This window comes from Lactuca sativa, chromosome 4 (genome assembly GCF_002870075.4).
Source record: "Lactuca sativa cultivar Salinas chromosome 4, Lsat_Salinas_v11, whole genome shotgun sequence".
NCBI lineage: Eukaryota > Viridiplantae > Streptophyta > Magnoliopsida > Asterales > Asteraceae > Lactuca > Lactuca sativa.
In genome coordinates, this window is record NC_056626.2 from 393,124,969 (window position 1) to 393,140,766 (window position 15,798).

General features: G+C 35.4%; 1 protein-coding gene across 1 annotated transcript; it reads right to left on the reverse strand.

The window, feature by feature from the left end:
* Window positions 1-4,418: 4,418 nt before the first annotated feature.
* Window positions 4,419-15,596, reverse strand: LOC111918967 (uncharacterized). The gene is made up of 12 exons (XM_052770682.1): window positions 15,491-15,596; window positions 15,222-15,351; window positions 14,997-15,077; window positions 7,307-13,932; window positions 7,154-7,226; window positions 6,998-7,078; window positions 6,671-6,784; window positions 5,627-6,473; window positions 5,476-5,545; window positions 5,255-5,294; window positions 4,875-5,182; window positions 4,419-4,763 (listed from the first exon to the last, which is right to left on the reverse strand). The coding sequence occupies exon 4, from the start codon at window positions 13,670-13,672 to the stop codon at window positions 12,716-12,718; it is 957 nt and encodes a 318-aa protein (XP_052626642.1). The 5' UTR covers window positions 13,673-13,932; window positions 14,997-15,077; window positions 15,222-15,351; window positions 15,491-15,596; the 3' UTR covers window positions 4,419-4,763; window positions 4,875-5,182; window positions 5,255-5,294; window positions 5,476-5,545; window positions 5,627-6,473; window positions 6,671-6,784; window positions 6,998-7,078; window positions 7,154-7,226; window positions 7,307-12,715.
* Between the last annotated feature and the right edge of the window lie 202 nt (window positions 15,597-15,798).

A 15,798-nucleotide genomic window follows, 5' to 3' on the forward strand; every position in this document is an offset into this window, starting at 1 on the left:
TATCCCTTTATAATTTTTTTCTTCAATAAAAGAAATTCTTAAATGCCCTTTTTCTTCTTTCTCAATTCAAACCAACCAATAACTATTTGTTACATCTTTTCTAACTTATTAACCCGGATGGAGTTGTTGTTCCTGAAGCACATGTTAAGGATGATACATATAACACCTTGAATTGCAAGGTGTGAAGGACATGTTAAGGTTGATATATATATATATATATATATATATATATATATATATATATATATATATATATATATATATATATATAACACCTTGAATTGCAAGGTGTTTGGGACAAAATGTTGAAGTGGAACTTAAGAGTTCCTTGAGAATGGAAATAAACCTAACTTGGAAACGGTTGGGGGATGAACAATCAATCAAAATTGATTGATAAATTGAAGGATCTAAATTTTTGATAACACAAAAGATCGAAATATCTAATAAATAGATACGAATGATGAGCCGGTGAAACCCAAGATCATGAGCTTGGAAGATAACGAACCGGTAAAACCCATCGAGTTGAATGAACAAACCAAACTTTATTAAGCCAAAATAGCAATGCAGGCAACAACAATAAATGCATCAATAAATAATTTTTGTTCCGTTTTTCATATTACTTAACGAAAAATTATGATCATAATGTTTATATGACTTATATACATATATCAATCCATATTTTATCTCTCCCTCACAATCCGGTCTAAATCCACCATCCCTTTTTTTTAGTTTAACTAAAATTGTATAAAGAATGCATTTGATATTATTTATAAGCATGCTTATCTTAAATCAGTAAAATGAACTATACAAATATATATGTATAAAAAAATTATGTATGAAGTTATTTATTTTTTCTTTCTAACAGCAGAAGAATTAGCTTAGGAAGTTATATAAACCATTGAAATGAATGATCAAAACTTTCTGATAACAGAAAAAGAAAAAGATCCATATCTCTTAATAATAGAGATGAATGAAAAATCAATCAAGATTGATTGATAAATTGTTGAAGTGAAAATTGAAAGATGAGCAAAAATATACATCTGCACATCCTCAACATGAACTCAACGTGAACCAGAAACATATATAAGAGGCATTTGAAGATGAGTTGACGGATTGAAGAAGGTTAAACACTCTTGAAGTAGATGATGATGAAGGTTGAACTTTTAGAACTTCCAGAAGTAGATGTTGTAAGGTTGAATCCTCATTAAGAGGATGATAGTTGAATCCTCATTAAGAGGATATGAAGTCTCTAATGATTAGAAATATGAAATCGCAACCAAGAGTAATTAACAGCATAAGGCAGAGCTTGCCGCAATTACATATTTTCTAACTTATTAACTTGGATTAAAGTAAATTGGATGTTTGATTACCATACTGAAACATGTATATAATACCTAATAGGATAATACATTATTAACTAATACTCACCCTAATACTAAATTATCTTATTACAATACCCATACTCAAATAAATCAATACAACATCCATACGAAACCTATACTACTGGGTGACAATTGGTGCTAACACATGGATATGCGCACTTATATTTTCATTCAACACAGATATATCACAGTACATTTAAAAGAGTGGTGTAATACTAATGTAGAGCACATTACGACATCAAACATAGAAATATTTTGACTTACTTGACTTTGATTGTCTTCCATGGAACCAAGGCAATTTTCAATCACCATTGTAGAGGAGTGGAAGTGTTAGAGAGTAGAAGATTAGTAGCCTAGGGAAGAAATCATCGATTGACACCAAAACTGTATCTACTAAGAACAACCATCGTCGATAGGGTTTTTTCTTTTTAATTTTGTGTATCGGCTTTAGTTAGATTTTTTGTGTATGCTCAAAAAAGGAAATAATATCAATAACTTATTAATAAGTTTTGGTTTTCCGGTCCGGTCCAGGTTAACCACCTTATTCCGGGTCCAGTCCGGTACAAACCGGAAACCCGATTATTGTAAAAAAAAACCCGAAAACTAGCCCACCTATAAGCATATCTGGTTCGGTATGGGTTCGATCCTAGTTTTTTCTGGTCCGGTCCGGTCCAATGGGTTGTATGCTCATCCCTAGTATTGCATGTCAAGGAAGCCCTGTCATAAAGGAAGACGACACAAATTTTTGCATGTCATAATTTTAAGTGTTAAAAAAATACTTTTTTTTATAGATAATTACTATTTTCAAATTAAATGAAAATTAATGTCTCATAATATAAAATAAAATAAATATATAACTAAACAATCCGTTTCATAGAATAAATGAATAAATGTACTAATAATTTAACTAAATCACATTCAATAATTTCATTATACAAAAAATTATGATGTATCAATCTAGCACTTTCTATTAAGATTATAGAAGTAATTGAGGATGACCACAATAGTAGCAACAACAACTCCTACATCAGTTTACGTAAATAATGTAGTCTCGAGAGAGGTGGGGTGAACATGAGCCCAAGCCTTGAAAGCATCTTGTGTGATTAGGCATATAGTCTTTAAAGAACGCATCTTTATCCTGTAATAGATCAAACAATAAAATTAGGAAGTGGATATTCGACACTATGCATTATACCACAAAAATGAAGCTCAATGGATACATAAATTACCATGTTAACCCTCTATCTAGAACATGCAGATATATAAACAAATAAAGTCATGGAGTACCTATTTCCTTGATGCATTTAACAGAGTAATAGAGAGATTGGTAGTCAATTTTTTAGGAATGAACCAACTATCTTTCCTCCCCTATAGAAAAGAAAAGATACCAGTGATACTCAAGGAATGTCAATAAGGCCTACAATCAGACGTATACTACTTCAAAGCGGACATAAATGCAAGAAATAGCAATGTACTACCATTTATTTGTTTATTATAACATCCTACATTCATATGTTTCTGTTACAACTTTATAATTTCAACTTTTTTCTTATTAGGGCATTGTACTTTAAAAATACACCCAAAATTATAACCTTGTACTTTTTAATTTTTCTTTCTTATTAAGACATACTAATTTTATGAAATTTACCAAATTATAACAATGGAAAATGGAAATGAAATGAAACTACATCACCATTTATTGTATTTAATCCTTACCAAACTTGGTAAAAAGAATAGGGCGGCATTCACCTGCAGGAGTTTGATGAGTCCCAAGCCTGCAAGATTTTTAATTGTTATCCTTTGTATATCATCTAAAGTGTTCATATTATATGTCTGTTTTCAAATTAAATATCGGTCTCAATAGGGAAGGGTGTATCTACTTGTGTAATTTTAGTGTTAAAAAGTATTTATATGATGGTCATATTGGCGGAAGTAGGTTACTAGATGGAAAAATTTTAAAAATTTGATGATGACTCTTCTTTCTTATCCCACTGGAAGAAGTTCCTCTAGGGACAAAATGGCAATTTTAGATCAAAATTACATATGCGTATTCCATAAAAAAATGATCAGGAAAAGAAAAAAATATCATCACATAGTTATCATGGAATATGTGTTGTTATGTCCGTATTTCCACTTTTTTTTTCATTCTCATATAAATAAAATCAAAAATATATATAAAATATCAAGAGTGATGATATAGGAACAAATTTACCTGCCCACAATTCCACCTGTTATTATGGAGCACTTTCAACTTTTAGGGTTCGTTTCTAGAAACTTTCTCGTATTTCCACTTTTTCTTCATTATGCAATAAACTCAACTCTAATATAGCTGATCTCGGCTGGTCTTCAAGAACAACATCATCTTCCTGTGTGGTAGGAGATGATATTTTACTTGATTCCATATTAGTAATCGATTATGTAGAATGAAGCAAGAATTAATTAAGATAGATCATTAGAATGTACATTTAGTTTGTATGTTTGAAATTCCAAATAAAAACCTAAATAATCTATAATTGTAAATCTTATCACTACTAGAAAAAAGGCCTTTTACGACGCTCATTGCGCGTCGTAAAACGCTCAGACGACGCGCAAATGCGTGTCAAGGAAGGCCCTGTCATAAAGAGAGACGACGCGCTTTTGCGCGTCGTCTATAGACGACGCGCATTTACGACGCGCATTTACGATGCGCGGTTACGACACGCAATACGTATCAAGGAAGGCCCTGTCATAAAGGAAGACGACACGCATTCGCGTGTCGTAACCTTACGACGCGCGTGTTAATGACACGCAATGCGTATCAAGAAAGCCCCTGTCAAGAAAGGCCATGTCATAAATGAAGATGACATACATTTTTGCATATCGTAAATTTAAATGTTTAAAAAAAAATAAATTTATATATTTATTAATTTTTTAATTAAATTTTCATTTAATTTCTTATAACATTAATAAAATACCATATACAAAAAATACAATCCATTGCATAATATAAAATAAATTGCACAAATTATAATGTCATACAAAAAATCATTCAAATGTTAAACAAAAATAATACATTGCTAACATGTGTTATACATTCCTATTAAACTAACAAATAATCATACAACTCTGTTTCTTACTGGAAAGGAAAGCCAAACATGATTACAAGTCTCCCTTAATCTTGAACTTCGCCACCACCGACGTAAGAAAAAAATTGCGTATAAATATCAAAAAACAAGATATGAGCCAATCATTCTATGACTCAAGGAAAAATATCATTAGAGAAATGTGAAAAAAATATGAAACAAATGAATGAAAGTGCATTGCTATTTCTTTAATACTTACTGCATAGAGTAAGACTTGGACATCATCTATAGTTTTGAAGGACATTGATGTCTCCCTATGCTGCACATATTAAAAATAAAAAAGAACAAAATTAAGTAACATATGGATTCATATATCTATCAATTGTATTGTAAATTGTAAATTAAATTAATAAGCATTAAGCGTACATACCACTACAGATGCAATGCCAGGAAAAAGGCCTGAGCATATAATGGCGCTAACCGATGATTGATTATGACTTAATCTGTTGCTAATCCTCGATTTAGTCTCAAGTAATTGAGCATCTTTTAAAATATGGATAAACGATTCCTTAAAGAATGTATAGCTTGAAGTGTTTGAGCATAAAGGAAATTCCTCCAGCAATATTTATAAGCATATCCTTCTCTTTCAGCTTCTTTCCATCCTTCATATTCACACACAAGTGCCATATGATCATTGTAATCCTTTGCAGAAAATATTGATTTTGTTGTACTAGCTTGCTGAAATAGACATACAAAAGATATCAGGAAAAGACCAAAATACCCTTGTGTGAAAGTAGCTGGATTACTCACGTCTTTGTTCTCTTGAGGCAAAAGAAAATGATCCCTGACACTAAGTCCAGCAACAATTGTAAGAATATGATCAAAGCAACGAAAAAAAGCACCCATTATTAGCATTTTCCCTAATTTCGGATCCAATGGAAGCATTACCAGATATTTACGTATATTTTGAAAAAATGAGAAAAGATAATCTTAGGAAATAAACTTTTATAAATATATTAATATAAACTAACCAAGATGTGTAAGATTTTCATTTACATCTAATGCTCCAATCATCTTTGAAAAATCCACAACATTTTGGACCTAGAACAAATTAAAGTTCTATCATTTAGCAATTTGAATCATTCACTAAGATTCAAGTCATCAAGAACTGTTAACACTTACAGCTAATGGCTCTGGAGGCAGCAAAGCAGCTGATAAAAACTCTCCAATACTTCCAACAATGAGGGCCCTTAGTCTTCAGGTCAATGAATCTTACAAATCAGTTCATAGCAAAACATATCCACCTGTTACTGTTAGGAATCCTAATGTTATCATTCCTAATGAAACAGTGAGGTTGCTAAGTGGAGCAGGCTTTTTATGAAAATGAAATGGTTTCTGTTGTGAACAGATTGCTATATAACTTATAAACATGTTTTGTTAAAAAGAAATTATGGTGCAAATCAATTTATTAGTTGAAACTGTTGTTTCATGTTAGCCCCATTTGCAAACACCCTACTGCAGCAAGGGAAACCTCTTTACTACCATTTGCAATGATGTTCTTCACAGAACACATCAAAGACTCCCATCCTACATAACAAATATTCAACTTCACCATTGTTCCTTTTTAAAGCACACATGTTTTTGAAGAAATTATAATCTTTTAAATGAAGACATACCTGACCAAAAATTGGTTGAACTTCTTAATAATGGAAAAAAAGTACGCAGGATACGAGCAATTCCACCAAATAAAAGCTCAAGTGTTCCAAAGACGAATATGCCCCTGGATGTTCCAAAGATGTAACTCTTCATTCACGAGATTAACAAGAAGATACTTATTGTCTTTTGATAATGTGAATGAAACTATCATCTGATCCTCCTCAATGCATACTTTGAAACAAGACGAATATGCCCCTGGATTTGATCATCATTTGGGCTCCCTGAAACGCAAGAGATAGATTTTTGGTGACTGAATCTTGATTTTCTGCCCTGAATCCTAAGATTTCCATTACAGCTTTGTGAACCCTGACAACTGCAACCAAAACCAGCATGAGTATCAGAAAACCAATGTCGTGGAGTCAATTTTTTTTAAATTTTCACAATCCTGCCAAGTTTCAGTTCACATTATACTCAGAATCCCTTCAAGAATATTCATGTTCTTGAAGAAGATTCCCAGAATGCTTACTGGAATCTGAAAGCTCTGTTTATTTATGAACCAAACCAACTAACTAGGTGTGATGTCACTTTGCAGTACAATAGGGTGGTAAAACGCCCAAGTTGGACCCGTAGGGATTGCAAAGGCTTGCACTTTCTGGTTCTCCATCACCATCATCATCATCCATGCTGTTAATAAACAAGAAAAAGTTCCTGTGTTAACAATTATTTTCCTCTATTAACAGTACGCCCTGGTGTATTTGTAACAGTACGCCCTGGTGTATTTGTAAACACAAATGTATCATTCGATCCCTGTATAGTATTTACTCATCATAGTGAAAAAGGGTAGAAAAGTCTTTTGTCAACATATAGAGAAACGAACTTAATTAAACAATTACAAACCTGGTATCTTTTCTTTATTGATGGTTTCAAAGGTGCCTCAACTAAACCACCAAACACTGCACCTTTATGATCTCCAACAACCTGAAAATGTTTAATCAAGTTTCAGTTAAAGGGTAAAGTTGACATTTTGCATAGTTACTGAAGACAAGACATTACCAGTAGACTTAACCCAGGGCAAAGATTGCTTCTTCTATATAAGGTTGAAAGAGATATGCCATGCCTCCATGTACTAACATATAAAAAAGATAATGATATATCAAGATTCAAGAATAATGTGAAACTGAAAATATGATGAAGATGAAATTTTACCTGTATAGTAAGACCCATTTCTTTCCTTGACTGAGAACAGGGAGTGCAACATAAAGATGAGAACGTGTATTTTCTGTCATAAGTTGTGAAGGTTCTGACATTTTTGGAAGTTTATCAGAAGGAAAATCTGAGAACAAGAGCCTCAACAAGTGCTCCAGTTCCACCAACAGGGTATTCTAAACTACAACCTGGCTTATACCATTCTGCAAACATATAAATCTGCAAATATGTGGATATATATACAGGCAAAAGATTAGACATTTAGAGAACTATAAAATATGAAGGAATAGAATGGATTCTGTTTGGTTGGAATGGAATGGATGAGGACATGTGGTAATGGAATAGCCCATTCCATTCCTTCCTCAATTCCATCATACCAAAAAGTAAAACTACCTTAAAAGAAACTTTTTAATGTATGATATGATTATGTACCATTTCTGCTGAAAGAACACCATCAGATTTCACTTCAGCAAGTAAGAAAGACAAAAGATCCACCCAATTTCTAATGAAAGGATCTTTGAGTCCCAATGAATCAACTATTTCTGAAAAAGGGCGTAAAAGCTTTGTGGCACCAAGAACACCTTGAGGTCCCATTTTTGCAAATGATTTTAGGAGTGGATATGCATATCTAACTCCAGCAGTAGAAACAACTCCCAAATCACCTCGAATAGATAAAGGTGGCAAAGCCATGGCAGCTGCAGATAATGGAAGTATTGCATCAACCAAGACTGGAACATCTTCTTCTTGATTACATTGTTGTGTGTTTCTCCTTGGTTCATTACTCACATCGCCCTAACAAAAACGAAGGAATCCCATTACTAAACCCTAATCCTAAAGTGTATTAGTTCGTTCACAGAGATTAGATTTCATGAAGATAAACCCTAAGATTAAAAGGTCAAAGAATTGCACAAAAGGTCATATCAGAAATAGAATTTCAAATCGATGATCAGGAATTGAACTAAACTTGATCGAACTATTTTATTATTGATGGTGGCAGCTTAGGGCTTAGAGAGAAAGAGAGAGAGAGAGAGAGAGAGTGAGTGAGAGTACAGAGGTAAAGGAAGACAAACCGATTCAAAAGGATGTGCTGATCCCAATTTCACAAATCGGCGTTCCAAAACCAAAATTCCCAATCCCAATCGCGTTTCTGTGCAATCCAATTTGCCAATTTCACGTTTCAGGTATGCTTACTTTGGCAAATTACAGTCTTTAGGCTGCCACCTCCACTTTTGATATGAAGTCGTCGCTTGCTTTACAGAGAGATATGAAGTCGAGACAAAAAGACGAGATTGACCCATCTGGTAATAAACGGACTCGGGAAGCTGAACAAAATGACCCGAGATTGACCCATCTAGTAACAACGCTATTGATGCCATTCCTTCCATTTTCGACTGTTCATCCTCCACTTCCTCTGCTGCTACTTCTTCACCATCTTCTGTTTTTTCTGTATTTAGACTTGAGAGTATAATTAGGGCTTTTTCTAACAATTTCAACATCGAGTGGGAGATATGGTGGTTCCAGTAGGTAGAAGTGAGGGAAGAAGCTAAGTAAGCAGCAGTCAATGTCGGGAGGGGGAAGGAAGGAGCGTCCAAGGCAAGAGGGAAAGGAGAAAAAAAAGGAAGGCGGGATTTTTAATTTTTACATAATTTCATTTCCCCCTACTGTTAAAGGATGGAACGCGCGTTCCATTAAAAATTATAAAGCGACATCCTTAGACGACGCGCATTTTATTATAGGTGCCCTCCGTGTTTTTTTTAGACACTAATTTAAGGGCGCGCAATAATGCGTGTCTTCTATCCTTAAATTTTTTGAAGAGATGACATTTTTCTAATGTCACTCTCCTTTGCGTAACATAGATCAATGAGCGTCGTATTTTGCGCGTCGTAAAAGGCCTTTTTTCTAGTAGTGTATATATACCAACATATTAGTATCAAATCCTTGAGCCATCATAATAACCTCTTCACAAACTTCAACAGATAAAGATGACTCAACATTCTTTTAGCTATCAAGAGCTATTGACATCCATGTTCACATCCTCAGAATCCAAAGGCCATGTTGTGTCTTCTCTCATTTCAACAAATGGGTTAAGTTTGCGACTTAACCCATTAAGCCTTTGATAACATTGTCATATGATTATGATAAAGAGAAATTACAAGGGTTCTCAAAGAAAAGCATAAAGACTACAAAGAATAAAACAGATATAAATACTAGCTAGACAGAAACCCTAATGGGCTAAAGACAAAAGGGCCCATAAACAGCGGGCTAATAATATATAGACTAACATCCCCCCTCAAACTTACAATGCCGCTCCAATTAGCATTGAGATTTTGTCACATAAGAACCAAAACTAAGAAGTCGATAAAGCCTTCGTAAAAATATCTGCAATCTACAAGGTTGATGAAACAAACGGAAGCGAAATGGTCCGAAGCTGCAGGTGATGACGGGTAAAATGACAATCAATCTTAATTTTCTTCGTCCACTCATGAAAAACAAAATTCTTCGCAATTTGTATTGCACTTTTATTATCACAATGCAAGGGAGTAGATGAAGAAACATAAACTCCCATATCCGCAAGCAGCCACTGTAACTAGATAATCTCACATGTAGTTACAGCCATAACACGATATTCAGCCTCCGTGAAAGATCTAGAGACAACATCTTGTTTCTTTATCTTCCATGAAATGAGAGACTATAGGCATGTAACTTAAGAGAAGACATCAAGGGAAACAAGAGATTCTGAAACTGAGTGCCACGAGGATATCTCAGAATGCGAAGAACAGATCCCCAATGAACAGAGGTAGGAGCAGTAACAAACTGACTGACAATATGAACATCCTGAGCAATATCTGGACAAGTAATTGTGAGATAAACCAAACTTCCCACCATAGTGCAATAAAGATGCGGATTGGACAAAGGAACACCATCAGTAGGAGAATATCGAGAATTGGTTTCAAAAGGAGTATAAACAGTCTGATGGTCAGAGAGGCCCGCCCGTGTAAAAAATTCAGATATATATTTAGTCTGGGAAAGAAGGTACCCTTTCTTAGACTAAGCAACCTCAATACCCAAGAAATAACACAGCAAGACCAAATCCTTCATAGCAAATCGACGAGCTAGATCATGCTTCAAAGACTCAATACCACCATGGTCATCACCTGTAATAATCATGTCATCCACATATAAGGACAGAAGAATCCGTCCTGCACTCGAGCATCTAACAAACAGACCAGAATTGTGATTACTCTGGACAAATCCAAGAGAGGTAATCACTGTGGAGAATTTATCAAACCAAGCACGAGGGGCTTGCTTGAGCCCATACAAAGCTTTGCGAAGCCGACAAACCTCACCCGGTCGGTGCTAAATTCCTGGAGGAGGGGTCATATAAACCTCTTCATGAAGGTCACCATTCAAAAAGGCATTCTTGACATCCATTTGAAATATCTTCCACTGTCGGATGGATGCAACTGCAATCATAGTACGAACTGTCTCATCTTTGCAACAGGGGAAAATATCTCCTCATAGTCAAATCTATACTGTTGGGAATACCCTTTTTCTACAAGTCTAGCCTTGTAACGTTTAACAGAACCATCAACATTCGTTTTTATCTTGTACACTCAACGACAACCTATCGTATGTTTCCCAGGAGGAAGAGAAACCAAATCCCATGTATGAGTCCGAAGAGGATCTGTAACAGCTTCTCTATATGATTCAGGTTCAGAAAGATGATGGATACTTGCTATAAAAGAAGCAAACGGTCCTGAATATGTAGAGTAAGAAAAATCTGGTAGCTTGGTGGACTTGACAGGACGAGAAGATCTCCTGAGGGGTGGTGGTGGAGGTGGATCCTCAACTTCAATAATTGGAGGATCAGGCTCAGGAATATGTGGAGTCAAGGCACCCTCTGAAGAAGTGGGTGTGTCATGAGCTGAGGGATCATGTGGCATAGATGAATCTTGAGCCTCTATATCTTCATTAAAAGGATCAATACGCAGAAGATCGGACTTTGTTACATTGTGGGTTGTAGCAGGAATCGAGTAGAACGGAATATGTTCAAAAAAAGTAACGTGTCGGGAAGCATATAACTTCTGAATCGTAGGACCATAGAAACGGTATCCTTTCTGACCAATACCATACCCCAAAAATACACAAATAGCAAATTTCGGCCCCGACTTGTTCCTTTCAATATGAAGACGAAGACAAAAAAAGTACATCCAAAAACTCGTAAGGAAGAGTAGTCTGGTAGATGACCATATAACTTCTCCAAAGGATATATTCCTGAATTCAATGAAGTAGGGATACGATTAATCACATACACAGCAGTTAGAAATGCTTCTCCTCAAAAGGCACTAGGGACCTACGCAGACAAGAGCAATGAGCGGGTAGTCTCAACAATATGACGATGTTTTCGTTCTGCCACACCGTTTTGCTGAGGTATGTTAGTACATGAAGACTGGTGTATGGTACCATTAGAAGCAAGTAACCGAGTGAAATCATTAGAGGTATATTCACCTGTAAGTCACACCTGAAGCACTTAATCACAGCCGAATGTTGAGTTTTAACAAGAACTCTAAAATTGCTGTAAATATCAAAGAAATCATATCTGCATTTCATAAAATAAACCCATGTATATCGAGTATAATCATCTATAAAAGATACATAATAGGTCGACCCACCCTTTGTGGATATGGGTGCAAGACCCCATACATCATAATGAATAATGTCAAAAGGAGCAGTAGAAAAAGACATACTTTTATTGAAGGGTAAAGCAGAGAATTTTGCTAGTTTGCAAACACTACAATCAGAAATATCACAAGAGTTTAAATAACCCAAAACACCACTAGATGCTAAAAAAATTCAAACGTGATACAAACATATGTCCCAAACGAGAATGCCAAAGATAAAACTCAGACGACAAAGGACTGAAACGAAAAGAAGATAAATCAATGCTGGAAGCAGCAGCAGCATATACTTTGAGGACCTCCAAGACATATAGTTCCCCCACCCTACGGCCGATCCCAATCACCTTCTGGGTGTGTTGATCATGTATAACACAGACAGAATCAGAAAAGAACACCCAGTTACCAGACTTACATAACTGACTGACTGAGGCAAGATTCAAAGTAAGTTTGGGAATGTAATAAACATCAGGAAGAGTGATATGAGAAATAGAGACAGACCCAACACCCTCAACTAGCATAGATGTGTCACTAGTAGACTTAACAGAAATAGATGACACTTGCAACAAAGAAGTAAATGATGACAAATGAGGGGTCATATGATGGGTTGCACCAGAATATAAAATCCACAAAAGATGAGGGAATACCTGATGTAACAGATGAAGAAGGACCAGAATGAGACATAGATGCAGACATGGCAGTGGGATTAGAAGCCAAATACTGTCTGAAGCTCTCAAAAAACCTTGGGATCCAATGCAGATGGTGGCATGTGTCCAATGGATTTCGTGTCAATTAGTGGTAAAGCAGCAGCAACAAACTGTGGAGGACGAGGGGTCCATGGAGGAGTACCAGAGGAAGGCGGCTGAAACTTATGTTGACTAGACCTATTTTGCTGCCCTAACAGAGGTTGACCAGATTTACCCTTGTTGACTAACAATGGACACTGAGCTTTCCAATGATTTTTCTGTTTGCAGAATGCAGATTCATCGTAAGCAACGCTTGACGTTTGTCGAGAATGGTTAGAGGAAATAGCAAGCACAACAGGAGCGGGAGTAGGAATAGAGGTTGCTTTAAAATCTTTATCCACATGAGACTTGATACGAGTCTCTTCTACAATTAACTCATGGACAACAAAATCCATTGAGGGAAGAGGAGAGCGATGAAGAATGGTTCCACGAAGGCCTTCAAAATCAGAACGCAAGGCCCTCAAGAACTGGACCAAACATTGTTCTTCCCTCATAGCAAGGTAAGACTCAAAATCTTTTAACTTTAGTAAGAGCCAATTGGTCCCACAGATCGGACATAGCGACATAGAAATCTTGAATGCTCTGGTCATTCTGTTGAAGAGCACGCATATCATATTATAACTGATATTGTTTAGTAAAATTGGACTGAGTATACAATATCTCCAAGTGATTCCAAACTTCTTTTGTTGTGTCATATTTAGCCAACTGCATACCAATAGACTGAGTAACAAAGTTATTAATCCAAGTAATGACCTTGGAATTATCAGTCTCCTAAGCATCAAGCAACATATCAAAATTCTTAGTTTGAGGCACTGAGGATTTGGCTTTAGTCCCAGTGACATAGGCCCACATATTCTTCCCACAAAGGAATTTCTGCATAACGTAACTCTAATACGTATAATTCTTTCCATCCAAATGAGTACTGATTGAGTGAAGGGAATCATCCTTTCCAGTCATGTTGATAGTGAATAAATAACCACAATGACAATATAACAATTTGAGAATTAAAGGAGTATCAAACCAGCGGAAGCAATCAATCGAATAACAAACCAACAGCGGCAATTACGAATGAACAGCAACAACGAACCAACAGCTGCAACAACGAATACCAACGACAACAAACGAGTACAGCAGGTAACAACAATTCGATCCGCGCCACAGATGAATGTTACAAAGACTTCTAACAACGTATCGAACCTCTGCTCTGATACCATGATAACATTGTCATATGATTATGATAAAGAGAAATTACAAGTGTTCTCAAAGAAAAGCATAAAAATTACAAAGAATAAAGCAGATATAAATACTAGCAAGACAAAAACCCTAATGGGCTAAAGACAAAAGGGCCCATAAACAAGCAGGCTAATAATATATAGACTAACAGCCTTATCATTAAGACCAAAAGACTGGAATATTATCCCACTACAATTACCCATATATTGGAGGTCTGATGGAGGTTATTGGTGGTTATTGTTGATCAATGGTGATCAAAATACTCAAAAAAGAAATTGCACTTTTTCCTTTTAGTTTAGAAGAGGAAAACCTTCCCTTTTTTTTTTTTATAATTTTTCCTCCTACAACATGAAAAAATTTGAAGTCAAAAACAATGGTTTAATTGAAAAACATGAATTAAGTGGAGAAAGTTGTTATTGTTAGAGTAGCTAGACGCATATAGACTGAAAAATCTGATATAACTCTTGTCCTGATGGTGCTTAACTTTAGTCAAAAAAAATTTGGTATAAATTACATTATTTTTTATGTAGTTCTAGTTCATTTTATATCAAATTATGGAGTCTTATTACACTCGTGCATACATGCATTTATATCTTCTCATAACTATACTATATTTGCATATCTTCACTGTAGAGCAACCAGTCAAACCAAGTCATTTTCACTCAAGTTTACAGAAACTAAAGTTAATAGTGAGTAATGTGTTAAATAAGCAATGCACCCTCCAAAAATTAATTTTTAAACTTCATTAAAGATCTCTACTTGATTATGACCTTAATCATTATATAATTGAATGGCCAGTTGAATTCAAATCAACAGATAGTAAATTAAAAGAAGAAGAGTACATATGTGGGTCCATTCCAAAAGAAACTCTATATATGAAGATCTTGTGGTATTTAAAATAGATTCAAAGAGATATTGTTTCCATAGAAAAGTTAGTTGATATTAGATGGAAGAAAGAGATTAATAGTGAGTTTTTATGTTACAAACATATTAGATCAACAATATTTAAAAGTAGCATGAATACCATAACCATACCAGCTACACTTGATGAGTCTTCCACCATGCGTCCACCACCAAGTGCCCCCCGGAAACATGGAGCCGAGCATTCACAAAAACCTACAACCAAACACTTTTTAGCATATTTGTGTGTGTGTGTGTGTGTGTGTGTGTGAGAGAGAGAGAGAGAGAGAGAGAGAGAGAGAGAGAGAGAGAGAGAGAGAGAGAGAGAGGTATGACTAGATTTCTAATAAGAACCAACACCCGTTGCATGTTGATAACGAGGAAATGTTGAAACACCAGGAGAGATTGCCCACTCCCACCGACCATATCTATGTTTTGCAAGTCCATATGCGCTTGCAAGAGGTTGCACTTATGAAACCAGGTCAGCCACCTAATCCCTCGTTGCAATTTATAAAAATTAAAAAGTAAAAGATTTAAAGATAACATATATGCATCCCTAATTAATACATCGTAAAAGTTATCTTTCCAATTTTCAAGGACTAAGTTTTAAAGCATGTCAGGTGACTCACCACACTATTGGTATCCCGTCCCCCACAAATCAAAAGAAGACCATTTGAGCGTGCACTTGCAGTCGCGAACCTTTATCAAAATAAAATCAAATATTGATACATAAATTTTAAATAGGAAAGAAAAACACAGAATAAGAGTAGCCATATATGCATGGTGGTGGACCTTATCCCTCAAGTTACAATTTCCGCCATTCATATGGCTTAGCAGCAGTATCTAAGGCCCATACACCAGCAAGAGGACACTTTCCTGCTCTCATAAAACAATGTTTCGGTAAACTGTAACAAAACATAAAAATTGTATGCAAACA

Coding starts and splice junctions, on each gene's coding strand:
- LOC111918967 (XM_052770682.1), bottom strand. CDS start 13,672: ATGATTCCCTTCACTCAATCAGTACTCATTTGGATGGAAAGAATTATA.